Raw genomic sequence first — 24,786 nt, 5'->3', positions numbered from 1 at the left:
CTCGCTCTGACATTTGATGTCACTAGCTGTGTAGTTCCTTTAATTGCGAAGACTGAAGAGAGGTGAGAAAGGACCCCTTACTCTAGGTATAGGAGCTGGGGCACCCGGGGTGTGAGGTGGAGACAAGCCTGAGGTCAGAGGAGGTGGGAGCAGGGAGGGTGAAGGGAGGTGCGGGGTGAAGGGTCACCTCTGAGTTACGGAGAATTGTCAAGGTTGGGACTAGGAGTCAGAGTGAGTCTAGGGTAGGAAGAAGGGTGGAAGCGGGGCTGGTCAGGGCTGGATGAGGGGAGGGGGCAGGGCAGGCGAGTCCTGTGTTTGCTAAGATCAAGTCCTTTGTCTGCTAAGATCCAGTATCTGTTTATTTTCTATAATTTACAAAGCAACAACACAGTCATCTTGGTTGTCAGTAAAATAAGATCTTATATGTGCGGTTCTTCATACATTAAAAGGCTATTTTCACAAACATTTTCTCATTGGTTCACACAAGACCCTATGAGGTAAAAACAACCCATATTGTACCATTTTAGAGTCGGATTCTGAGCATCAGGGAGTTTGATGTTCCAGACAAGAGTCAGAGGCCACTGAGTGAGGACGGAAACTCAGGGTCCTGACTTCTAACCTAGCAAGCTTGTGAGCAGTTGACATGGATAAACCTGAGACAGAATTCAAAGATGAAGCACAGGAGACATATTTGAGTTTGTGATTAGAGACTAAAAGTCTAGGACTGGAATTTGGGCACCTGGGACAGGTAGGTGGGGCTATGGGCGGTGGCACTGCTGAAATCACGTTACCTGGCTCCTCACCCAGGCCAGGGGGATGCTAATTCCTACCCTGTCTGTGCCAAGGGAATCCCTGCAGATACTCATGAGAACTCCATCTGTGACATCCAGGGTACATGATTATCCAGCAGGGGGCAGAGGTAAAGATCCTACATACCCTGGGCTCTGGTCCCTGACTCCCTCTAGGGGGTAATTTTTGAAGCTGGTGCTTTTTTTCCCTCCCTGTGCCCCCCCCCCCCTTTTAGGAGATGATCCCAGACCAGGCCCACCCCGGTCTCCCCACTTGGGAATTGGAGTTTATATCCTTGAGGCCTTTGGCACTGAGCAATATGGGGCTCTCAGCTCTGCTGAGTCCAGAAAGATCCCCCCACAAAGAATAGCTATGCCAGCAAGTGTCCCCTTCACCAGGCAAGAGGCTGCTCAGTGGCTCCTGGGGTGGGCTGGGCAGAGTTTGTGGTTGGTGCATCAGGCTTTGAAGATTCACATCTCTATTAAAGCCTGTGACAGTGGAGAGAGGCGCAATAGCCCTTTGCCATAAAACTTGTGATCAGCTCCATCTGAAGGCAGAAAGCATTGCGAGGCTGAGCGTGGAGCTGGAAATCAGCAGGCTCAGTCCCGGGGTGGGACTCAGGGGGAAGATGCCACAAGGCGTGGCCCAAGCGCGGCCTTGCTACTGCCAAGATGGTCATCACAGCCAGACAGAGGCTGCAGCCCCTTCCTCCCCTCACCCACCAGCCAGTTTCCCTAAGCTTCAGAGCCAGCGCCTACTTTAAATAGAAATCTTATTTTAAATGCATCAGAGTTCACTGTGAGAGCCAGTACTCTCACGTGGCAGCAGGTTCCTAGATGATCCCTCAGTGGGCCTTCAGGGCCCCCACTGGATGGGGGCAGGGGTGTGGGCACACAGCCTTCACCCACTTGAAAGCTGAGGCCATGGAGGCATCCCAGTATCAGGGAGCCAAGGAAGAGGGATGGGAGAGGGGCAGGGAGGAAGGGACAGTGCTTCTGCTAGTCAGACAAGACTGGTCTGACCTACCTGTGTCCTGCTGCTGACCTCTAGTGTGACCACAAGGCTGGGGCCAAGGGCTCAAGAATGAAAACATCCTAGACCACTGCCTCAGAGGCCTGCTGTTCATTCCTAAAACCCCAGAACAGCAGAGTTGGATGCGCGCTCTGCGACCAGGTGGACTAATCAGCCCATTTTATAGGTGGGGACATGGGGGCTCAGGAAGGGGCCCTTTCCTGGTTTTCACTCAAAGCACACAGTCAGGGCCAGAGCCAGGACTTTCTCTGCTGCTCCACACTGCTTCTCCTTGGAAGTCTATCAGAGCAATGGTTCTGAAACTTGGCAGGCACCAGAATCACCTGGAGAACCTGCTAAAGCACCTCACCGAGCCCCACCCCAGAGACTCCAATGCTGCAGGTCCCTGGACTCCACTGAGAGCAGTGCTGGGTGGAGGACACACCTCAGGAGGGCTGCGGGCCGGGGGCAGTGCAGAGAGCGCTAAGGGAAAGCCTCGACCAGGGGGAGGCACCTGCGTGGCCAGGAGGAGGGACGTGCGCTTGGAAGGGTCACAGTCTGGATGCAGGGACAGGCGTGGAGCAGCAGCCCCTGCCTCTGCTGAGAGGAGGCCTTTTGGGGGTGAAAATGCTCCAGAGGGGAGGTGAACAGAGCAGGCCTCCGGGCAGGCAAAGGCTGGGAGAACCCAAATCCATAAGGGATGGTTTGGTTTGAAAGGCACTTCGGTACCTGTGGGGCCGCTGGTGTTGCAGGCAGTGTCTGCGGGTGCCGTCAGCAGGTCCCCTGGGACCACGGCCAGGGGTCAGGGAGAAGCGGCCAGAACACCCTTGGGAGTGGGAGTCGGGTGGCTGGGGCAATATGGAGGCTACTTTGAGAGTCCAGCGGCCAGGCCTTCTTCACCAGGGAATTCCTGGCTTCTGGCACCTGAAGGGGAGGGGCCAGGGGTCTGGTGAGCTAACTCCCCCGTGCTCTGGGAGCACCGCACAGGGATCTGCTGGCCCCTGGCAGGTGGCTGCTTGGCTTTGGAAACGTCTCCGTGGGATTTTTAGAGAAGGGGAATTTGGTCCCAGAGAAGGAGAACTGATTCTGGACCAAATGACAAAGGAGAACTGGGGACCAGGACCTGGGAATGCTGTGATGGGCCGTGCCTGGCTCAGGGACTTCATCCCCAGAGAGTCCAAGCCAGTCACCCCCCTCCTCTCAGCTCTGCTGGAAAGCCCTTTCTGCCAAGCTGGGGTCAGACAGAGGGGTAGCAATGCCTTCTGCCCCTGGCGAGGCCGGCTCCTCCAGCAGGCCTTCGAAGTAGGTGCCTAGAGCCTGCAGGTTGAGTACAGCCTGGTTGGGGGACGAGGAGGGGATGTGCAGGCTCAGGAAGCGGTTGTACCTCTTCAGGCCCCCCTGCGGGTCACGACGGTGTGCGGTCAGCAGCTCCTTGAAGTTGACCATGTGGAGGGCCAGCAGGCGGGCCTTGGCCCGGGGCAGGACGGCTGCCCGCACCAGGGGCTGCAGGGACGCAAAGCACTGCAGGCTGCTGAAGGAGTAGACGTGCGGGGCCAGCTGGGGGCCCGGGGACACCTCCAGGAGGCTGCACAGGTCGCGCATGGTCAGCACGGCTGCCAGGGCGCTGCGCTCACTCATGTTTCTTGCCAGGTAGGTCCTGGCCAGATTCTTGAGTTTGAAGCTGCTGGCCCCAGGCACGCACTCCCGGATGAGGGGCAGTGTGGCCAGGAAGCCTGAGATGGCATTCTGGAACGCCCCCAGCTTGTTCATGTTCTCCAGGGCCTGGAAGAAGTTGGGAAGGCCAGGCCCCCACAGCTTATAGCAGGCCAGGATGGGCTGGTGCATGTTGCCCAGAAAGTGCAGGAAGTGCTGCAGCCCCACCTCCAGGGAGACGGCCTTGGAGCAGACATTGAAGGCCTCGGGCTGGATGAGCACGCGGAACTGGCTTTCCTGGTTCACGGCCGCCAGCTGGCTAATCTTCTGGGCTGGGCAGGAGAGAAGGGCAGCGTGAGGCCCCCAAGGGCACCAGGGAGCACCGCCGGGAGCAGGGGGTGCTCTGGTGCTCTAGGGCTGCCGACCCTACCATCTAGAGACCTTGGGTGGGGCCTGCTGGCAGGAACCAAACATCAGCCTCAAATGCAGCTCTGACCCTGGCTCTGATGGGGACAAGGGTTAGAAGGGCAGGTGGGGCTGTCCTCCATGCCCACACCTTGCTCCCCTGCTAGGAGTCCAGCTGCCCCCTGCCCTGCCACCTGTCCGAGTTCGCTAAAGCCTCTTGCTCCAGGTTGCTCCTGCCTGTCTTCTGCCAGCCTCCACCTACCTACCCTTGAGACCAGTCACTGTGTCTGCCTAGCCCTCACTCCCTTTCCCCTGGCCTCCAACCCCACCAGTCACGTAGCTAAGGCACCCAGCCGTCAGAGCGTTGGGTCAGACAGCACACCTGCCTGGTCCACTCCATTCACAGCATGGCCTAGAATCTTCCAGTGAGGTCTGCAAACTGCCTCCCTATCCTATGGAAACACCTGCTGCTTCCGTCTGCCTGGGCTGGCCCCACGTTGAGTCCGGGCCACAGGACGGGGCCTGGCCTTCTGCAGGGCCAGGGCGAACACTGTGGAGTTCAAGGAGGAGGGGTCATATCTCTCTGTGACCTTGGCTCTGTTGGCCTCCCTGTGCAGCTACTGTGGAACGCATGGGCCCTGTACTCAGAAGTGTGCAGTCACAGCCTAAGACTGTGCTTGGATTGCTGGTCTCACAGGAGCAACCTTCACATTGTGTGAGGGGTGAGGGGGGCGGGAACTCAGGGAGGCTCTTGCCTCACGCCTCAGGCACTGGTCAAAGCAGACGTCCTTATTCAAAGAACTAAGTTCAGACACCTGGGAGGCCCAGGGGAGGCCCAGTGCTCTACCCGCCTTCTGGCTGCAGCCATCGGGCAGAGCTCAGGGCTCTCCCAGGCTCGCAGATGGCTCTGCCTGCACTTATCTGGGGGACTCAGGGACTACGCGAGAAAGGGGTGGGGGTGGCCACTGGGGAACCCACTTTCATTGTCAATCTTGAGGTCAAAGAAAACCAGGGGCCTGTCTTCCGCTTGGGAGTCGTCGAGGCTTTCATCCAGGACCCCGAGGGAGCTGGGACCCTCCAGCTGGAGATCGCTGGACTCGCTGCTGCTGTCAGCCGGCTCTCGGGAGGACTGCAACACAGAAAAACTAACAGGTCAGGGGTCTGCTGGGGGCGAGAGGGAGCACAGTGGAATGGGAGCCTGCGCCCGTGAGCCGGTGTGCATACTTGTGTGTGCACGTGTGTGGTGGGGGGGATAAAAGCACACGGGTGTGGCGGGGGCATCTGTGTGCTCCCAAAGGGGGCATGTTACTGGGAGAGGGAGGGTGGGTTTCCAAGCGAGTGCATGAACAGATGAGAATGTGTGGGGTTGTGAGTGTGAACCGGGGCTTGTGCATTCGTGTCTGAGTAGGATGAGATCACGTGGGCAAGGGTGAGTGTGTGTGAAAAATGTGTCGGAATGAATGGAAATGTGTGTGTGTGCCTCTGGGTGTGCACGAGGGGTGTGGGTTTGTGGACCTGTGTTGACACAAGTGTGTGTGAAAGTGTGACACTGTGTGGGTGAGCGTGCACGTGGGTGAGCAGGGCTGGGTGCGGAGGCTCAGGGACGCTGCCAGTGCCGAGGTGGGCGGGGTATGATGTGTCTGCTCCTCGCTTCATCTCTCTGTTCAGACTCAGAACAAACATCTTGAACTTGGGACAGAGGGAAGGAGGCTCATCTCGACCCTCAGGTGTTATTTGGAAGGGGCAAGCTTCCTGGCTTTTCTTGTCCCCCAAGGGAGCTGAGGCCCCAGTGTCCTGCACAAAGGAGAAGGGAGAGCTGCTCGGCCTCTGGGACATCACATCTAGGGGGACACACAGAGCCCGGCTGTGAGAACACTGGAGACAAGACTCAGAACCTGGGGGCCCTCCATCATTTGATGTCTAGGAGATGGCTGTTTGGGGAAGCCAGAGGCTGGCGCTCCTCCAGGCTGGCACCTGAGGCTCTGTTCTCTCCAGCACCAAGGCAAGAACACCGTTGAAAGGCCTTGGGGGTGAGGAAGGGCTCTGGCTCTGAGTTTAAACCCTGGGCTGGGGCTAAAGAGAGGGGTGGAGCCTTTCATAATATAGAGTTAACTGCTTATCATTTGCACACCTGCCAAAGCTCGACATCAGTCTTTGGTGGCCTGCTCAGAACCTCCTGTGAATGCCCCCTGTAGACTTTCACCAGACACCAGAAGGAAGGGACACGGTCAATGTCACAGGGCCGGCTGGGGGCACTGCTGGGAGCAGGCCTCCATCTTTTCCCCTTAGGGACTGCCCCTGGTGGTTGATGGAGACGGCCTCACCGAACTCTGGCCTCTGACTAACGTTCCTGGTCTGGGGCAGAATTAGCATCCTCTCTTAGGCTCTTCCACTCTCCAGGTGAAACATTTGTTTTACCAAAACTTCAGTCAAGAGCAAAGTCTTTACTAACCACAATCAAAATGTGCTGGCTTGTCCTGAGAGTGGCTGATTTTTACTTTATTTGCATTTCATAGCCCTACCCCATGCTCACCAACTTCCTCCTAGTCACTGGTAGAAAAAGACTTTCACTATGAGTCCATCTAGAGCTGGTTTTGCTAAGAGCAGCCTGTGAGTTGTGGAACTTTATATCCGAGGCCCTAATTTGACAAAAGATACGCCTTGCATATCTGTAGCCTCGATTTAGCCACGCAGGGAAGGCTGATCTGGCATGTCTTGCTCTGAGTCTCTGTCTCACTGTCACGGCTCCCTTGCCCCCGTGGAAGCAGCCTTCTCCAGGAGTCTTCCTTAAAGTTGCTAGCTGGTAGACAGGAGATGCCACCTTCTTCCTCCATGGGAGAATCTAGTTGTTTTCTGTTTCCAATCTTCCAGTGACTGCTCTGATCACCACGCAGGGGTGTTCTCACACTTGGGCCGGTGGAAAGAGCTGGATTCCCCTTGCTATGGCCTCCCCTGGGCTTCGGCTGAAGAGCTGTTCCCTTGGCCAAGTGCTCTCTGCCACCCACTGACACGGTATGCTGGGCTTTCCCCTCTTCCTTCTCCTCTTTGTTCCAAACTGCAGAAGCCCTCGCAGTGGCCCCGTGTGTTTCCATCTGTCTTCTGGCACTGCCTCTTCAGGATGTAGGGCCAGACTCTTCTCTTCAGATATTCTCTTCCAAGAGCTGAGCTCCCTGGAGAGCAGCACAGCTGCAACCTTGAGCTAACCTCCCCCATCTGTACACCAGGGTCATTTATGATAGCCATGAGAACCTCATTTTTTAAGCACCTCCCATGGTCCTGGGTTCATTTTCTCTTTTATAGTCATGGAAATATCCTTTGTCCTGAACTTACTGAAGACTCTGCCGGCTCCCTTCATAAAAGGATACCCCTTTCTGCTGAGTTGTCAAGGGATGGAGGGCTGACTCTTCCAGCCCTGACTCCTCTTCCTCCCAGATTCCTCTTGCCCTTGGGGGCTTCCATAAAGTATGGCTGCCCTATGGGACTGGTCTCACTGGAATGCCTTCCGCTGAACTCCAGCCAGCTGTAAACGCAGTTTCCCCTCCCTGCCTTAAATCCCAGCAGTACAGCTGGGAAGTACTGACACGTTTGAAAAAGAGTTTTCTAAACACCCAGAGTTGACAAAATCAGCACACAGAGGCTCCGGTGCAGGGGAGCTTTCTGCCCCTGCTCACTTTCTGCCCCTGTTCCACCCTCACACTGCCACTCCCCAGCCTTATTCCACAATCAGGATAATGGGGGGGGGGGGGGGGCGGGGACAGAGAGGGACAGGGGCAGAGACCAGAACCCAAGAGTCCAGGGGAAGGCCTTTTGTTGGAAAAGGCCGGGATTTGCTTGCAAGGGAAAGAAATGGCAGCAGAAGGAACTGAGTGGGGAAGAGACCAGAGGCCGTGTGTGAGGACTGGAAAGTGAAAAGTGGGAAAAGGTTTTGTGGGACCAGGGAGTGGGAGATGATGAGGGCCAGAGTGAAGGGGTGGAGGGTGGAAGCAGTGCTGCTGTGAGTGAGCAGTTGGATCTCCTGTAATAGCCTTTGAAAGATTGGAGTAAATACTGGATACTTCGTTAACAGACTGTTTCTTTGACTGCAAAACTGTGTTCAGACTGAGCCATGTGGAATCTGGGATTTTTGGGGGGATACGCAGGCAACTAGGACACACACGCAATCAGGTTCACAAGCTCTATTTCCCTTATCTTCATCACAGTCAACTTAGCAGATCAACCGCATCCCAACTCAACACGGCGGGTGTGATGGCCATAGCAAGGTGCTCATAGGAAGCAGCTGGGTTGACATCTTATCGCCTTCCAAAAGTCTAGAAGGTTTATCTGGGAAGACCCAGCATCTCCCCTCCCCACCTGGATCCTATCCCAGCAATTTACACATCACCTCTGTTCAAGCCTGATACGTACATAAATGAGCCAGCACTTCTCTGACACAGGTGTGCAATTGACTCCCCCAATTTAGTGGTTCTCTACCTTGGCTGTGCATAAGCAGCTTCAAAATACCTTGATAACTAGGCTGCACCCAGACCAAGTCAGTCAGAATCTCTGGGGGTGGGACCCAGGAATCTGTCCTTGGTAACAGCCCCCAACCCAAGCGATACCTGTGTGCAGCCATGATTGGCAACAACTGTCCTAATTATCGGTTCATTGCACGTTCGGGGATCAGCAAATAAGACAGGAGCCAAATTCTTTGATATTCAACATCCCCACGTGAAGACACCTATCTAGTATCTGACATTAATGGTAATCAGAGCCCCCAGCTCCTGAGGAACTTTCTCAGCACCCGAGCTTAAGCACCAGCTGGGATCGGTCTGGCAAGACACACGCACTGCTGTATGTTGCAGACACAAAACCCCAGGTCTCGCAAAGCCTGAAGGCTCCAGAGATACCTCACGTGTTATCTGTTAACCTAGACGATCCCATTAGCCAGACTGTGGCCCCTACTGCCCTCTGCCCACTGCTCTGGCTCCTCTGCAGGCTGCCGCCACCCATCGGAGGACACGGCTCCCATCCTCTCAGCCGAGCACCTGTTTCTTTTCCTGATACGCACACTCACCAGCATCGCGGTCCCTCCTCTGGATCAGCTGCTCCCCACAGGCCTCCCTTTCACTGACAGTCACCACTGCCACTTCTGCCAGGGGCTGCCCCCTTGGCGAGTCCGCCTCCTGCTTCCACTCGGTCCTGCTGCTACCAGGCACTGGGGTGAGCCTTCTGTTTCAAGAGTGGGTGAGAACATCTATCTTTTTCTGCTGTGGATCTGTTGACACAGGGCCCACGGCAGAGGTGTGGCAGACCCACCTCCTTCTTAAGCACAGTCCTCACTCCAGGTCTGCAGCATAGACCTGGGTCCTCGCCCCTCCATCGCAAGGCTACAGCCCCACTGCCTCTCCCAGCAGGGGCGAGGTCTGCTACAGAGCACCCCTGCTGCTCAAGCAGCCTCTCCCCAGCCCTGCCCACCACACCAGGTCTGTGCCAGAGTGCCCTCCCTCCCCCCACCAGGTCTGGATTCCAGCCACCGACACAGCTGCAGCCCGAGCAGGGAGCCTACACACCCTGGTACACTTGGAAAATGCAGTATCTTAGCAGGCCTCTCACACACTGGCAGATCAGATAAAGGCTGCAGAGAGGGGAGGTCAGGGGAGTCTGGAGCACCCTGCAAATGCTGCCCTGCCCCCCCCCCCAAGGAACTCTGGGAGCACCAGGGATCTGAAAGGGGGCATGGAAGGTGGGTGAGAGATGCACCTACTTAGGTGCACCTGATTTGTTTTCCTTTTAAATATTTTTTTTTTCCAGTAAGTTTTGGACTCTTGTAGTGGTTAATTTTAAAAACGTGCCTTAAGAACACCTACACAAAAGCAGTGATCCTCTGGCTCTCTTGCCTCCAGACCTGGTCTCCAAAGGTGAGCAGCTCCTTCTCGTCATCTAATTCTTCAACCTGAAATGCACTTCTCCTTCCTGAGTTGATCAACCTCAGGTATCACCTAGTGACTCCTTGCTGACAGCTGAGCACTAGACTAACCCCTCCCCCTCCCCCCCCCACCCCACCCCAAAATATTGCTGTTTCATCTCAGTGCCTCCACCTGACACTCATGAAGTCTGGCAAGACTAAGGGCATTCCAACCTTTTTCTCACTCTTTCCTTCCCAAGCTTCTATCTCCACTCAGGGTCCGTCTTGTTTTAATTTTATCAAGATTATGGGATAGAAAGAACTGCCCAGATATCAGAGGAATTTAGAACATGGAAAAACTCAAAAAGTGATTGGCTGTGGGAATAATAAAAAGGATGAGGGGTGTCCTGGGCAGCTCTGGGGTCTGGGCTTCTGCAACTAGGCAGAGGATGCAGTTTCCTGAGGAGAGGAGGAGAGGCGAGTTTGAGGCTTACTGTGGGGCGTCGGGAGGCCGTTGGCTCTCCTGGTCTGCGGGCAGGAGCCCACAGTGCAGCCGTGGCTGTGGCTGAGATCATGGCGGGAGTGTATACAGACGAGACAGAGAAGGCCCGGAACCTAAGCCGGAAGAACAACATTTATAAGAAAAAAGAGATCTGAAGGGGGAGGGAGGAGGAGCAGCCAGAGCTGCAGGAGGAAACTCCCTGAACCCAGGGGAAGCAGAGTCTTTCGAGGAGTTAGGACGGAAGATGACCACTGGACTAGGAGGCATGGAGGTCACCCTGGCGCTGGTGGCAGGGCTCACTGGGACGGTGGGGAAAGGTAGGGGAGTGGGGTGAGGAAGGAGAGCTGAGCGGGGGAGGTATGGAGGAGGAGGTTGCCGAGATGGGAAAGACTTTCTTCAGGGTGCCTAGCTGTAGCCCACAGAAGTGTTTGAAGACACAAATGAGGATGGGGAGAGGCAGGGACGCTCCCAAGGAGGCAGGAGGGCTGGGGCCAGGAAGAAGGGCAGTGAGTCCTAGAGGGAGGTGACCATCCCCACCACCCTAAGCGGGATGGGGGAAGCATGTGATGGGGTGGGGTCCGTCTGTCATCAGAGGGCAAGATGAGGGCTGCTCCCATGCCACCTATGGTCCTGCTAGGGCAGAAGGTGCAGCCACCTGCCAAGAGTGGGGGCGGGGGATGAGGGACCAGAGCTAGGGAAGGGGGTGTGCAGTGAGGGGCTGTGGAGAGCTGGGGGGCATGCGGAGGCAGGAGGCCAGGGAGCCCAGGAGACAATCATTTGTAGCTTTCCTCGCCTTGACTTTTCTCCAACAGAAGTTGGCCTCCAGGTGGCAGCACAGAGCAGGGGATGCTACTGAACCCTTCCAGGGCTTTCTTTGGAGGGCAGGTTACCAGGAGTCCAGGGGGTGGCAAGGCACCGAGGTCCTGGTGAAAATTTGGCTGAAATGGTGGACCTTGCTGGCCGGTGGGCAGGAGGAAGAGGCAGAAGGAGCTGGGAGGGAGAGAGCAGAGGTCCTGGAAGTAACAGATTGAGAGCTCAAGGAAGAGGAGGCAGTGGTCAGTCTGTTTAGAGATGGAAAGTTCTCAGTGATGGAGTGATGGTGAGGTACTGGGGAGGGGGGGAGTGGGGGGGAGGCATGGGGAATGGGGTTGGCGGCTACAGGGGAATGGGGCAAAGATCCCTGAAAGGTCAAGGAGAGGAGAGGCCAGGCTGATGGATGTTGAAGTCACCCAGGAAGAAGGCCAGACCTGGGTGGGGAAAGGAGGCAGTCTCTCTACATGAGGGGAGGCAGGAGGATGTCTGAGATAAGCTGGGGAAAGTGCGGTTCTTCTGGAGAGCCCAAACCTCAAACGCACAAGGGATCTTGCCAGGTGGTGGGACCGAAACAGTCCAGGAGGCACAGAGGGCCTAGATCCCACCTCCCACCTCTTGACGCTCACAGGGTATGGGGGGAAGAGGGACATAGTAGGACCCCACAGGTGAACCAAGTGTCAGTGCAGGGAAGAGACAAAAACCACCTGCAGGGAAGAGCTAAGCCCAGCAGGGAATCTGATGGTCACGGAAGAAGGGTTTGCAAGGGTCTGCACTTATTCAACAAGTGTTTATTGAACAGCCACACCTGCCAGGGCCTGGGAGCCACACAGTCCCTGTCCTCGTGGGCTTACATCCTGGCAGAGGCCCAGTGGGAAGGCGTGGGGTGGGGTATGGGGCAGTGGGAAGTGCAAAGGGTGAGAGAAGCTTCCTGGTCTTGAACAAAGAGGCCACGTGAGGAACTGAGGAACGGAATGAGGGCCTGAATCTCAGTCCCGCCCTCCTGGCTGGGGAGGACTTAAGTCTCTTTGTCCAAAGGTCCACGGAGCCATTCACTCCCTGGTTTACTCCCTGACAAGATGTATTGGATGCCTACTGTGTGCAGGGCCTTTAGGTGTGTGGGCTGGGCTGGACAGCGGGGTGGAAGGGACTCGGGGAGCAGAGGGTGTGTGCTGGCTACAAGGCTGCAAGAGGAAGGTGAGCAGGGTCGGGGTGCAGAGGAGGGAGGCACTTGGGGCCTCAGAGGCTTGTCTGCGGGGCACTAGTGCTGGTGGGAGCCTTTTCCGGAGGGCGGGGTGGTGGGAATGCATCTCGTGGGACTTCCTGTGGGACCTGGACTTGGGGATTCTCCACGGGGGCTCTGCCAGAATCCCCAGAGGACACCCCTGCTCCAAGAGTCTGGGGTGCTCTGCCTCCCCTGAGCCCCCCCAGGACAGAGGCACCAAGCTGGGGAGCCACAGGGGAGAGAGGAAGGGCAAAGAAGTTGTTGAGCCACTGGGCCACACGCGGGGAGCCCCGCAGGGAGTGGCTGCGGGCTCGCGCTGCTTGCCCCACCCAGCGGGGCTGGCCACTGGCCCTTTGGAGGCGGGCGGGGGGATCCTGGGGACCGGCAGGTTGGCTGGGAGGCCCGATGGTGGTGGCGGCCGGGGTGGTGGCTTGGGCTGTAGAGGGAGGACAAGTCCACAAGGGGCCACAGTACAGTTTGAGAGGCAGGCGTAAGATGTGGCGAATGCGCGGGGTTCCTGGTGCTCTGCGGGACACGAAGCTGATCCCACGGTGGACGGCAGCTTGCTCCTGGTGACCGGCAGACTGGCTGGGGCACTTGGCGTCGGGGATGGCAGCTTGCGCATCGGGATGGTGGGGAGGACAAGCCAGGGGGCGGCATGTGCCACGGGGCAGACGGGAGGCCCGGCAGGGGTAGGACGCTCGGCGAGCTCTCGGCGTGGGGTGGGCTGGCGAGGAGGGAGGCGCGACGGTCTCCGTGGGTTCCACACGCTTTCCAACACAGAACCTCAGACTGAGGGCTGGAAGGGACCTCGGGCCACCCAGTCCAACCTTCCACTCTATTCCGATCCCTTTTGCCCCTGGACGGGTGACAGCCCAGCCTCCATTAACAAACCTCCAGGGACAGAAGGGTCACAACCCATAAGGCCACTTGTTCCATTGTGGGACGGCTTTAAAGAAGGTCTTCTCACATGGAGTCACAACGTGCTTGTCGGGGCCCTGCACGGTGCTGCCCTGCTCCCTCACACCCCCACACGGCCCTCAACAGCTGCCAGCGACCAGGGAGTAGGTGCTTGTCTGCCCTCCTTACTGAGGACTCAGGAGGGCAGAAAATGTGTAAGGAAGCTCCAGACACAGAGATTAGCTAGTCCAGAAATGAGACAGAGCTCTGGAAGGAAGCCCTCCGCCAGCTTTTCAGAAGAATACGTGTGATCACTAAAGGCTCCTGCCCTGGTGTGGAGGGAGGGCTGGAGCCATCCAGACCCACAGCTGGCATTTGGAGACTATCGTCTGGACAGCTCAGGACTCACTGCCTCGCTGGTAAACGCCCCAGGCGCGAGGCGAGTCTGAGAGTCACCTGCCATGGCTGTGCCCCTGGGACCCGGAATGGGGGGAGGCAAGAGTCCTGGGTCGAACTTCGGAGCCACTCACCGAGTTTTCGGGATCTGACTCTTCTGAGCTGCTGATCACCACGACGCGCTCCTCTGAAACAGGGTAGGGGAGACAATGTCAGGGCCTGCCAGGGATGCTCGCGCATGGGGACCCGGGTGCTCTCCCGTGGGATGCCTTGCAGGCCGGTGGACTGCGTGGGTGACATGTGCCCTGCAAGGGGAGACGTGAACAGCCAGTGTGTGTGCCAGTGTGGATCTGCTTGTGCAGAGGGGTCACACCAGGTGGCTTTCCATCACTGCCTGCTGTGCCTTGTCTGTGAACACTCAATTCAACTGTGGGCCCTGGATTGATTCAAAAGTTACTACCTGTGGAGGGGGTGTGACAAGCACCACCTGGTTTGGAACCTTTTGCCATCCTAAGGCAGCACACTGGTTTATTCCAATTCTCCGCTCTGTGAGCCGAGATGTTTGAGTTAAAAGATACTTTAGGTTCATCAAAACCTTCTGATTACCAAGAGCGTCTGTTCTTGGTAGTTCTGATATCAAGAACTATTGGTCAGGGTTCAGTGTGACCAGGGAAAGGGGTCAGTGTGGGACCCAGAATGAAAACAAAGCTGGACCCTGGGTAAAACAGACCCAGAAAGAACTGTCTTGAACATTCCAGAACTCTATGGGTTAACCTCAACTCATGTGAAAGAACTCCCTGCCTGGCAGGAACCATAAAAGGTTTCTTAGACGAACGAGGTACCTTAGGCTAGGTGGCCTTTGCAGAAAAATCTGGGAACCGATAGGTGAGGACTTTACCCAAGCCCCCTCTGGGAACTGCCAGGCACCCACCAACAAACATCTCTTGGGGAGACCCACCCTGTGCAGAGGCACCATGCTGAGTTCTGTAAGAGCATGTTAGGGAAAGGAGATAAGGAAATGTGGTCTTCAGCCCAACCTGCTCACCACACTGGCATCCCAGCAAAGCACAGGCTACACTATCCACTCTCATCCCTAGGCAAACCCTGGGCTTTCCCTTCCCCATTTGGTGGCAGCTGAGGGCAGGACACAACAGGAATGCTGTTGGCTTTGCGCTCCACGGGTGGGGTCAGGATGCAGAAGAGGGGTCCCACCCAGCCCCTGGAGGACAGCGTGCAGGCCTCAGCCTCTGCTGCCCACGCACCTCCCTACCTGCCGCCCCAGGGTCGCTGGTCGCATGGTTGCTGTCGGGCAGGAAGGTCTCATTTCTTATGACAGGGCTCTTGGGGCTGGGGGAACTTTCCAGGCGGGGTGGCAAGACTGCCTTGGAGGTGCTGGGCCTGGGCTGCTCAGAGGTGCTGGGCCTGGGCTGCTTGGGGGAGCTCCGAGCCAACCTTAACTCTTTCTCCTCCTCAGACTCCATCTTGATGATCTTCCTGGGGCACTCGGTCTGGCAGGACTTCCTCTTCTGTGGTGTGGCTGTGTTGGAGACCTCCTGTGCAGTGGGGGGTCACAGGGTAGGGTCAGGAGCCTCCAGGGCACGGGGGTGGTGGGCAGAGACCCAGACCTGGGTGGCAGGAACCTGTGCCCCCATGCCCTTTGTCCCTGCTGTGCCCTCTGCTATCTGCCATGCACGTCACGCCTCCCTCTCTACAGGGTGCCCTCCCAGGTCACCATGCACTCTGGCCCTGCTGGTGACCATGGCACCAACCTCTGCTGGGCTCTGACTGCCCTGGGAGGGGCCCACGCTTGGAAGGGAGCTTCCCGATAGGGCAACCAAGAGCAGGGAGAGGGCAGAGTAGGTGCCTATTGAGGTCTGGAGTCTCACTTCAGCTCCACCTCTTACTACCTAGTGGGATCTGGGCCTCGGGAGGAGAGGTGAGGGCTGGGGAGAACCTTACCTCTCTACAGGAGGGGTCTTTGATGGAGTAGGCGTACACGGGTACAGGGTGTGCCCCTGGCACCGGCTGTACCACAGCCATTCCTGGCGCCTGCACCTGGGCCCTCTGCACCTCCTCTGGCTGCAAAGCCGGGAAAGAAGGGTAGTCAGATGTGACCAGGCAGCAGCCAGGGGTCAGCCCAATCCCCAAGGCCTCACCCAGACACAGGTACGGGCTGCCCAGTCCAAAGCCCAGAGCCTACTGGGGACCAGGAGTCTTTCCCACAGCCTCCATGAAGTCACCCCCTTGTGAGCCTGAGGTGCTGGTGTCCAGGGACCACACCGATGGCTGTGCATCCTAAACAGGGCTGGAAGAGGACCGCAGCGATCACACTGCCCAACAACTCAAGGTTCGCCTGACAACCAGGCCCCGCCTAGACAACTCCAGGGACAAAGTGCTCACCACTGACGGAAGCAGTTCCTCTCCAGCTGCAAAGTCACAACAGGGAGGAAACCCTTCCACTGAGCTGACACTGGCCCCCCGTCACCTGTTCACAACAGCCAAAAGGTGGAAACAACCCAAATGTCCATCAACTGGTGAACGGATAAACAAAATGTGGGACAGCCATTCAGGGGAATATTATTCAGCCATAAAAAGGAATGAAGTTCTGACACACACGTCGTGGATGAACCCTGAACACATCATGCTAAGTGAAAAGCCAGCTACAGGAGAATACATACTGTATGATTCCATTTACAGGAAATATTCAGAAGTGCCAAGTGCACGGAGACAGCAGATTGGTGGTTGCCTAGGGCCGGGGGAGAGGAAGTGAGAAGTGACTGCTTCATGGGTACAGGGTTTCCTTTTGGGGTAATGAAAGTACTCTGAAACTAGAGGCAGGATGGCCATACCAGACTGTGAGTGTACTAACGGTCACTGGATTGTACACTTTAAAATAGTTAAAATGGTGAATTTTCTTATGTGAATTTTACAATAAAATTATAGCTAAAAAAAAAAGAGGATGGTACTATATTATGATTATTGCCAATCTACGGAGAAAGAAACCAAGGCACAGAGAGGTGAAATGATTGCTTAAGGTCACACACCTAACGAGGGCCTGGACCAAGGCTTGAATTGTGTTTTCGAAATGGAAGTTCCCTTCCTGCACCCACACTGTATCCTTTACATCCCTCCGCACCATCTTTCTCTATCATGGGAAACTCAAGAGTGAGCTGGGCCTTTTGTGGGAAGCATCCCTCCGAAAGGGGAGGCCCAGACTCCGGGCCTCAATCCAAGGGCCCTGGCCTGCCATTCCTGCCTGTAATCCTGACCCCTCAGCACCTCACACTCCCTGTGCAGTCAGTGGATGACCTTCCATCAGGGGCCTGCAGTCCATCCACCCAGTGAAGGAAGGGGATTCCCATACAGCTGGAGGGGGCTCTGAGTGGAGCAGAGAAAAGCCAGGCACTGGGCTGTAAGAGGATGAGGCCAGGGATGTGCTTTTCTCAGGGGGACAAGCTCTGTCCCTCCATGGGTGGGGGACACGGTCAGGCCCACCCTCACAGGGTGAACAGCAGGAATTACTGGCCAAGCCCGGAATGGGGAAGGCAGAGAAGGCCCTGCACAACAGGCCATGTGCTGGGGACCTGAGGTGGGGCTCTTTTTGCTATCAAGTGCTTTCATGTGAAATGTGGGCTCCCAAACCATTGGCTGTAATGGGCTGATTTCCTTCTCTCCTCCCTCCTTCTTGGGTTTCTTTTTCTCAACACCTTTACAGAAAGGGAGGAGAGCTGGATCAGAGAGTGGACATGTGTGTGGGAGAGGGAGAGAGGGGATGATCCCCCAGGTCATTTTCTCCCAGGCCTCTTGAAAAAGTACACAATCTCCACAGTACTCTCTGTGCCAGTGTTCTGTCAACTACAGTTGTAACCAATGAGTGGATCATGAAAGCAACGTCATGACTAGCATTTTTTTTGTATTACACAGAATAGTACAGAACAGAAAATATTAAAGTACATCCCACGTTTATAAACATAATCTTTTTTTTCCCCAAAACTTGTTTTAGCTACAGGTATATGCATGTGTATACCCTGTAGGTTAGATGTAAAATATATTTTTACAGTGGGTGGTGGTCAAAAAAGTTTAAACCACTTCATACTCATTAAGATGACCACTATTTAAAAAAAAAAAGTGTGAATGAGAAATGTGGAGGAATTGGAACCACTGTGCACTGTCGACGGTAATGCAGAATACGGTGCAGTCACTAGGGAAAATTGGTGGTTCCTCAAAAATTAAAAATAGAATTATTATATGATCCAGCAATTCCACTTCTAGGCAAATTTTATGTCTTATGTATTTGATCACCATTAAAAATGAAAGAGTTGAAAAGGTGCTGGTCTATCCTTCCGTGTGTTTCTCTGCATACTGCTGGCGTGTAAGAGAACCTCTTTCCACATGGGCTGTGAACTTCCCCAAGGCAGGGCTGGGTTGTTCTCCACCTCTGTCCCCATCCTCCCTGACACACCCTCCCCCCAACCAATGTTAATGAAGGCTTAGTAAAGAAAAAAAAAATCATGACGACTGATTTATAGTTGTTTTACAGTTTTAAAACTATTTTTTTCCATTAAAGTATTGTGACATCATTACAAAAAGAGCCTAGGAGAAACAGAGGAGGGAAAATGTCCAAGCCGCTGTTGTACCCGAGCGCTCCTAGTTAAGCCTGTTGGTGCTTGCCATCCTCTCCGCCTAGGCACGAGGTGCCCATGAAAGTAAACCAGCAGTTTCAAGAGGGATGAGTGTTGGTGCTAGAAGCCCAGTTCCTGCCTCCTAAGGCAGGAATGTGGGTCCAAGAGTTGCCTTTCTCTTGGCACAGCTAGACCATGCCTGCCACCCTCAAGCGGCCACACCTGTCTTTTGCATTCGTGGTATGTGACCCACTTCCATTCCCCAGCTCCATCCATACCCACCTGCAAGCCTATTACCAAAGTGAAAGCAAGAGACTTTGCACAAAGAGCATTCTTCTGATGCTCCAAGTTCAAACTTAGTAGCTGGTAGTGAGAGGTCACAAGACAAGACCTGGCAAAATGCCTAGACCTTCCTCACACAAGAGAGTACGGGCTCTCTCGCTGTTCATTAAGCAGTGACTGGCATCTGGAAGACAGAGCAATCTGGGGACCCAGGGTACTTTCCACTATCATTCATATCATTTCTTTGGGGACATTTTTCATTCCAGCATTGTTTGTGATACCAAACTACCTAAATAGCCAAGGGATTGGCAAGATAAGCCATGCTACGTTCACTTAATGGGCCAGTATGCAGATGCAAAAAGGCATCAGGAAGCTCCCTGTCTACTGATGGGGTAAGAATTCCAAAAAAGTACTATGCCTAGGGCCCAATACTACGTATATATAGTACTGTGCTACTTTTGCACATTAAAAAAAAAGAAAGAAAGAATGGAAAGCAAATATATATACTCATATTTGCTTGTAATTACATAAATTCTGGAAGGATATGTAAGAAATTAATAAAGATAGGCATATGAGTGTAAGAATTGGACAGATGGGGGATAAGGTGGAAGACACATCATTACTTTTATGTTTTTATTTCTGATCATGTGATTGTACTACTTATCCAAAAATAGGATAAAATGTCTTTTTTTTACCTTTTTTTTTCGGCCATGCCATGTGGCTAGCAGAATGTTGAACCCGGGGCCACGGCACTGAAGGCCTGGAATCCTAACCACTAGGCCACCAGGGAACTCCCCTGGTGTTTTTTGTTATCTGTTTCATTTAAATGATTTTTGTTTTATTTTATTTATTTAGGATTTTTTTAAATGCACCATTTTATTTTTATTTATTTTTTTAGGCTGCGCTGCAGTGGCCTGTGGGATCTTAGTACCCTGACCAGGGATCAAACTCACACCCGCTGTAATGAAAGCTAGGAGTCTTAACCACTGGACCACCAGGAAAGTCCTCCCATGGTGTTTTTCACTTTTGTATATGGGTATATGGGACTTCAGTACCAATAAAGTTAGGAATTGGCTTCAAGTCCTGCCCCTAGCTTGCTATGTGGCCTTGCGTTAAATCACACCCTCTCTCGGGGCCTTAGCTTCATCCTCTGTACAAGAGAAGGTTAGACTCCAAGATCTCTCCTTGCTCTAAAACTCTCAGCTCCTAAGCTCTGCCTCCTATAGGAAGCCTCTCCTAATTGCCTCAGCCTACAGCAACTTCCCTCTCCTACAGGCCATGCCATGGCAATCATGCCACGGCTGACTGCCCTCACCATAAGACCTGTTTTCCATGGAGGACCAGTCAGCTCTGGGCCCAGATCCTCCACAGGTATGCACACCTGGAGGACCAGGATGGGGAGCAGACCAGATGCCCGGTCCAGGAAGGAACTGAAGAAGCTTATCCTGGCAGAAAGAAGCCACGCATGCAGCACCCAAGAGGAGAGGTTAAAGGGATGCCATTGCATTTCCACCCAGGGATGCGCTCTAAGTCAGAGCAGTCCAGAGACGGAAGTGGCTGCCTCAGGAAGGAGTGAGCTTCCTGTCCCTGGCGGTGTGTGCATGACAGCTGGACAGCCACAGGTCAGGGGTGCTGCAGAGGGAATGCCAACAGTAGAGGGAGCGTGGGCACTTTCCAACCCACGCTGAAAACTATGGTTTTTGGAACTATGTTGGCCCTGAAATCACGCCGACGGAACCCAGGCTGCTGTGATCACTGTCCGACTCTGGGCTCCGTTCTTGATTCCTCTCCAAGAACCATGCGTGGGGGAGGACAGGGGGCAGATCCACACACCTGAGGTGGGGCACACGGAGGGGAGGGTCACCTGCTGCATCTATCAAGGGCCTGCCTACCAGCGACCACCTCCTTTATTTCCTGTCTGTCCCCGGGCCTAACCCTTCCGGAACCCACTGGGAGCTACTTTGGCATTTAGGAGCCCAGAGCCGGCCAGCCAGCCAGCCCTTCCTTTGCTCCCTCCCACTGAAGGCTCCAGTCCAGGCCCTTGCTGTCCTTCTCTTAGGTGCTTTCCCTCCTCTACTGCCTGCAACACAGAGAGAGCAAGACTCAGGTTCCTTCCTCACACAGGGGAACTCCCACCCCGCTTGACCTGCAGGACATACTACCTCCCCTTCAAACCTCAAGTCCATCTCACCAGGTCATTGTCAAAATTGTCTCTGGGAGTGCCCGCAGCTTCTGGGCTGGCTCTCCTGGATACAGCTGCATCTGGAGAACACAGAGAAGATCACAGGCAGGTCAGGGACATCCGTGGTGAGAGGCATCCTGTCACCCTATTGCTTTTCCTGGAGACCCATTCTCCAGGGCCTCTGGCAGCACTGGGGCAGCTCCAGGGAGGGACTGTAATTGGAAAGAAAGCTCCCTGACTGCACTGGGCATGAACTCAGCCAGAAGGAAGGGAGAGGTGGCATTAGAGAGTGCTTGCCTTTGGCTCCAAACTCCAAGCACAGCTCTCTCCATCTTGGGGCTACCACCAAGGCAAAGCATGGACAATCCTAATGGCATTACTGCTCACTGATTTCTCTGCATAGTGAGAGCTCCAAGATACTCTTCTGACCTGCAGCCTTTTTTTTATTAAATCTAAATCGCTCATGCTTCAGAATAAAATAACTCTTTTCTCTGCCACTGCCTGGTTACAACACCCAAGGCAAGCTGTTTAAACTCTATGGAGGTCATTTTCTGTGCATAGGGTAAGAGTCATTAAGAGTCACCACCTAGGTGGGGAAGGCACAAGTCCATGCCCACTCTAGTACTGTACTTTTATGAGCCCACGTCCACTAGCTCCAAGGGCAGGAGTGAGCAAGGTCTCCATCACTGGTACCTGCTGGAGAACCTGCAGATTCTGTAGACTCCCTCCCCTTTCCCAGTAAGGGCATCTTCACACCAGCTGACCAGAACTTAAGAGTCCAGCCTAGAGATTTTGTCAAAGAGCCATTAAAGTCTCCCCACCCTGGAGGCCCTCTTGTGTACCCCCTGTGTCTCTTGGAACCGCCCCCCCCCCCCCCCCCCCCCCGCAGTGTCCCTGATGTCTCCAGCTCCTATAAAGGTGCCACAACTCCTGGATTTGGATTGCAGAGCCAAGCGGTCTCATTTTCCAGCTACGTGATGTGCCCAGACCTTGTCTCCCAGTTGGACTGGGTAACTCCAGGTCAGGAACTGGTTTTCTGTCTCCCCACTTCCCAAGTGCCCAATACCAGGCAGGGCCCAAAAAGGTTGGCAGCTGGTCCACCCATCCTAGGGGCAAAAGAACTCCCCCACTGAGCTCTAGCATGGTTTTGGGTAAGCAACCAACCACAGGGGAGTGGGTGGTGGTTCTCAGCCCCTCTGCCTTAACCTCATGTTCCAGTTGACTTCTCTGTTGCTGGGCACAGGTGGCTTAAGAGAACCTCCTGAAGTGGTTGGTCCCTCTGGGGCTAAAATGGTTAGGGTTTGGTTCTCAGCTTTGTAGTTTCTTAACTTCCTCAAGAGTCACAAGATTGCAGCTAATCTATAGGGTCTTGTTAATCACTCAAACGTGATCCCTCTGGGTGGCTGCGGCCTTGCGTCAGTGCCTCCTCTCCCCCAGATTTATCCTGTACCCTGTAAACTATGATGTGATCAAACCTGAGAGACAATAAAAACTCCCCAGTTTCCTTTTCTGTTACACGGAACTGATCTTTTCTACCCCACCTTTCCCAAGGTGCAGTGGCAAGGCCCAACCCCTTAAATGGTAAACAGGCCAGCCATGAGGGTGGCTTACCTGTGTCCTTGGTGATGCAAGAGACGAGGTCCTGCAGGCGCACCTTGAATTCGTCGAAGCTGTCTGTGCGCACTGTGGCTTGCAGGCTCCGGGGCTCCTCCTGGCGCAGCTGGTGGAGTGCCTTGCGCAGGAAGCCGTGCATGTCCAGCACCTCCTGGTCGGAGGCGTAGAGCTTCATCCTCTGCACGAGCGCGCTGCCCATACGGATGCGCTGCAGCACAGCATCCAGGCGGCCCAGCTGGCCTGCTATCTCTTCGTGGTCCTGCTGGTACCGCGCGTTCACCCTCTCCAGCAGCTCGCGCTCCTGCGCCAGCACGTGCGCTACCACGTCGCGCACATGTGAATGGATCAGCTCCTCTGTGTCGGCGCGCATGCGGCCCAGCTGGCTGACGGCCGAGCGCATTTGCGCCTGCGCCACGCTGAAGGTTCGGTCCTGCTCCTGCAGGTCCCGGGTCATGGCGTCCAGCTCCTCCTGCCGCTGCTGGATCTCCGTGCTGATGTCGCACTTGAGCTCGCTGTGGCCCCTATCCAGGAGCGCGCAAGAGCAGCACAGTGGCTTGGAGCAGCCTCGGCAGTAGATGCTGCGGACACAGAAGGCTGGCCTGATTAAGGGCTCTTCTGCTTTTTTTCTCTTTAAATATTCGTTATTAAATTCCTCTTCAAAATTTACAAAACTTTGAATCATGGTATATTTCTACGTTCGTGCTTTTCTCAATTCAGTGTTTGTCATTATGGTGATAGTATCCAAACTACCAATAAAACTTACTAGAACATAAAATAATTACTGAAGTAATAATAGCTAGCCTCCATCCGTGAAACAATGCAAAGACGTACAAAAAGAAAGTTAATCATCTTTTCCTAGCGCTTCTGAATTTCCTTTCCTCACCTCGGAGGCAAACAGGTGAGCACCGCGGGTGTATCCTTCACACCTCTCTCTACTCAAACCACTTTACACAAATATCCAGATTATGCTGCTGCTAGCAGAATTCTAAGGACTTGATATAGTTCATCCCACCTAATCCTCGGTAGAGTTTAAGGGAGAATTATTGTTATCCTCATTTCACAGACAAAGAAACCAAGACATTCAGAGCTTAAATAATTGGCTCAAATATCTACAATTTTGGGCAGGCTGATGTTCTTAAAAAAATAAGATCATGCTAAACCATTACTCTGTAACTTCCTTCTCTACTTCAACTTTTGTTCAGGACACTCCTCTAGGTCTACAAGTATGGATCTAACGTATTCTCTTTAATAGCTCCATTACATTCCAGTGGACCACACTGATTCAGTCATCCTGTTAACGGACATTCCAGTGATTTCCTGTTTGTGCATTTTTTTCCCCAAGATGCATGATGCGTTATGTAGCCTAATTCATGGATCCTTTTGTTTCTATGAAATACATTACAGAATAATAGGATTGCTAGATCAAAGAGTGTCTATATTTTTATTCGTTTAATATATTTTAGCCGGCAAACACTTCCATAGCACTTACTATGTGTCAGGCACTATTATAAGCATTTGACAAATATCAACTCATTTAATCCTTCTAACAATCCTATGGAGTGGGGATTATTATTATCCCCATTCTAAGGATGGAGAAACTGAGCAAGAGGTACAAAAACTTGTCCAAGGTCACACAATTAGTAACTGGTAGAGTCCACATGCAAATTGTAGTAGGGCAGAATAATGGCCCCCATCCAAGTACTAATTCCTGGATCCTGCATATGGTACCTTACATGGCAAAAAGAACTTGACAGGCGGGATTACATTAAGGATCTCAAGATGGGAAGATTATGCTAGATTATCTGGGTGGAGCCAAGGTAATCACAAGAGTCCTCATAAAGGAAAGAGTGGGGAGGCAGGAGAGTGAAAGGGAGAGGTGATGATGGAAGCAGAGGTCACAGTGACACTATCCTGCTGGCTTTGGGACTTCCCTGGTGGTCCAGTGGATAAGACTCCATGCTCCCAACGCAGGGGGCCTGGGTTTGATCCCTGGTCAGGGAACTAGATTCCACATGCATGCCACAACTAAAGAACCTCCATGCCACAACTAAAGATCTCACATGTTGCAACTAAGAGTCTGCAACGAGGATCCTGCCTGCCACAACTGAGACCCAGCAGAGCCAAAATAAATAACTAAATATGTTTTATAAATAAATAAATAAATAAATATCCTGCTGGCTTTGAAGATGGAAGGGGATCATGAAATACAGAATGCAGGGAGCCTCTAGAAGCTGGAAAAGGCAAGAAAATAGTTTCTCCTCAAGAGCCTCCAGAAGGAACACAGCCCTACTGACGTCTTGATTTTACCTCAACGAGCCCATTTCAGACTTCTGACCTCCAGAGGTACAAAAATGATATTTTCTGTAATGGTTTAGGTCCCTGAATTTGTGGTAAATTGTTACAGCAGCAACAGGAAACTAATAAAAACCCAAGCAGCCTGGCTCAGAGTCCATGCTCTGAAATGCTGCAGTACTGCCTCTTCAAATATTACCAGAAAAATTACTTCTCTAG

At 53.8% G+C, this 24,786-nt stretch overlaps 1 protein-coding gene across 13 annotated transcripts in view; it reads right to left on the bottom strand.

The window, feature by feature from the left end:
* Positions 1-346: 346 nt before the first annotated feature.
* Positions 347-24,786, bottom strand: part of PML (PML nuclear body scaffold) — a 42,745-nt gene continuing 18,305 nt past the window's right edge. Inside the window, exons 3-9 of one of the 13 annotated variants that reach the window (XM_057723296.1) lie at positions 22,273-22,853; positions 20,671-20,741; positions 15,535-15,654; positions 14,846-15,128; positions 13,710-13,762; positions 4,837-4,987; positions 347-3,785 (exon numbers count right to left, since the gene is read on the bottom strand). In XM_057723296.1, coding sequence (XP_057579279.1) covers positions 3,001-3,785; positions 4,837-4,987; positions 13,710-13,762; positions 14,846-15,128; positions 15,535-15,654; positions 20,671-20,741; positions 22,273-22,853 — 2,044 coding nt within the window. In that variant the 3' untranslated portion in view covers positions 347-3,000. Of the gene's footprint in view, positions 3,786-4,836; positions 4,988-11,833; positions 13,763-14,845; positions 15,129-15,534; positions 15,655-20,670; positions 20,742-22,272; positions 22,854-24,786 lie in introns of those variants that run through there. The other 12 variants (XM_057723301.1, XM_057723308.1, XM_057723297.1 and 9 more) reach the window with 12 other exon arrangements.

This window comes from Hippopotamus amphibius, chromosome 2 (assembly GCF_030028045.1).
Source record: "Hippopotamus amphibius kiboko isolate mHipAmp2 chromosome 2, mHipAmp2.hap2, whole genome shotgun sequence".
In the NCBI taxonomy this organism is placed as follows: Eukaryota; Metazoa; Chordata; class Mammalia; order Artiodactyla; family Hippopotamidae; genus Hippopotamus; species Hippopotamus amphibius.
This window is presented reverse-complemented; position numbering and strand designations above follow the sequence as displayed.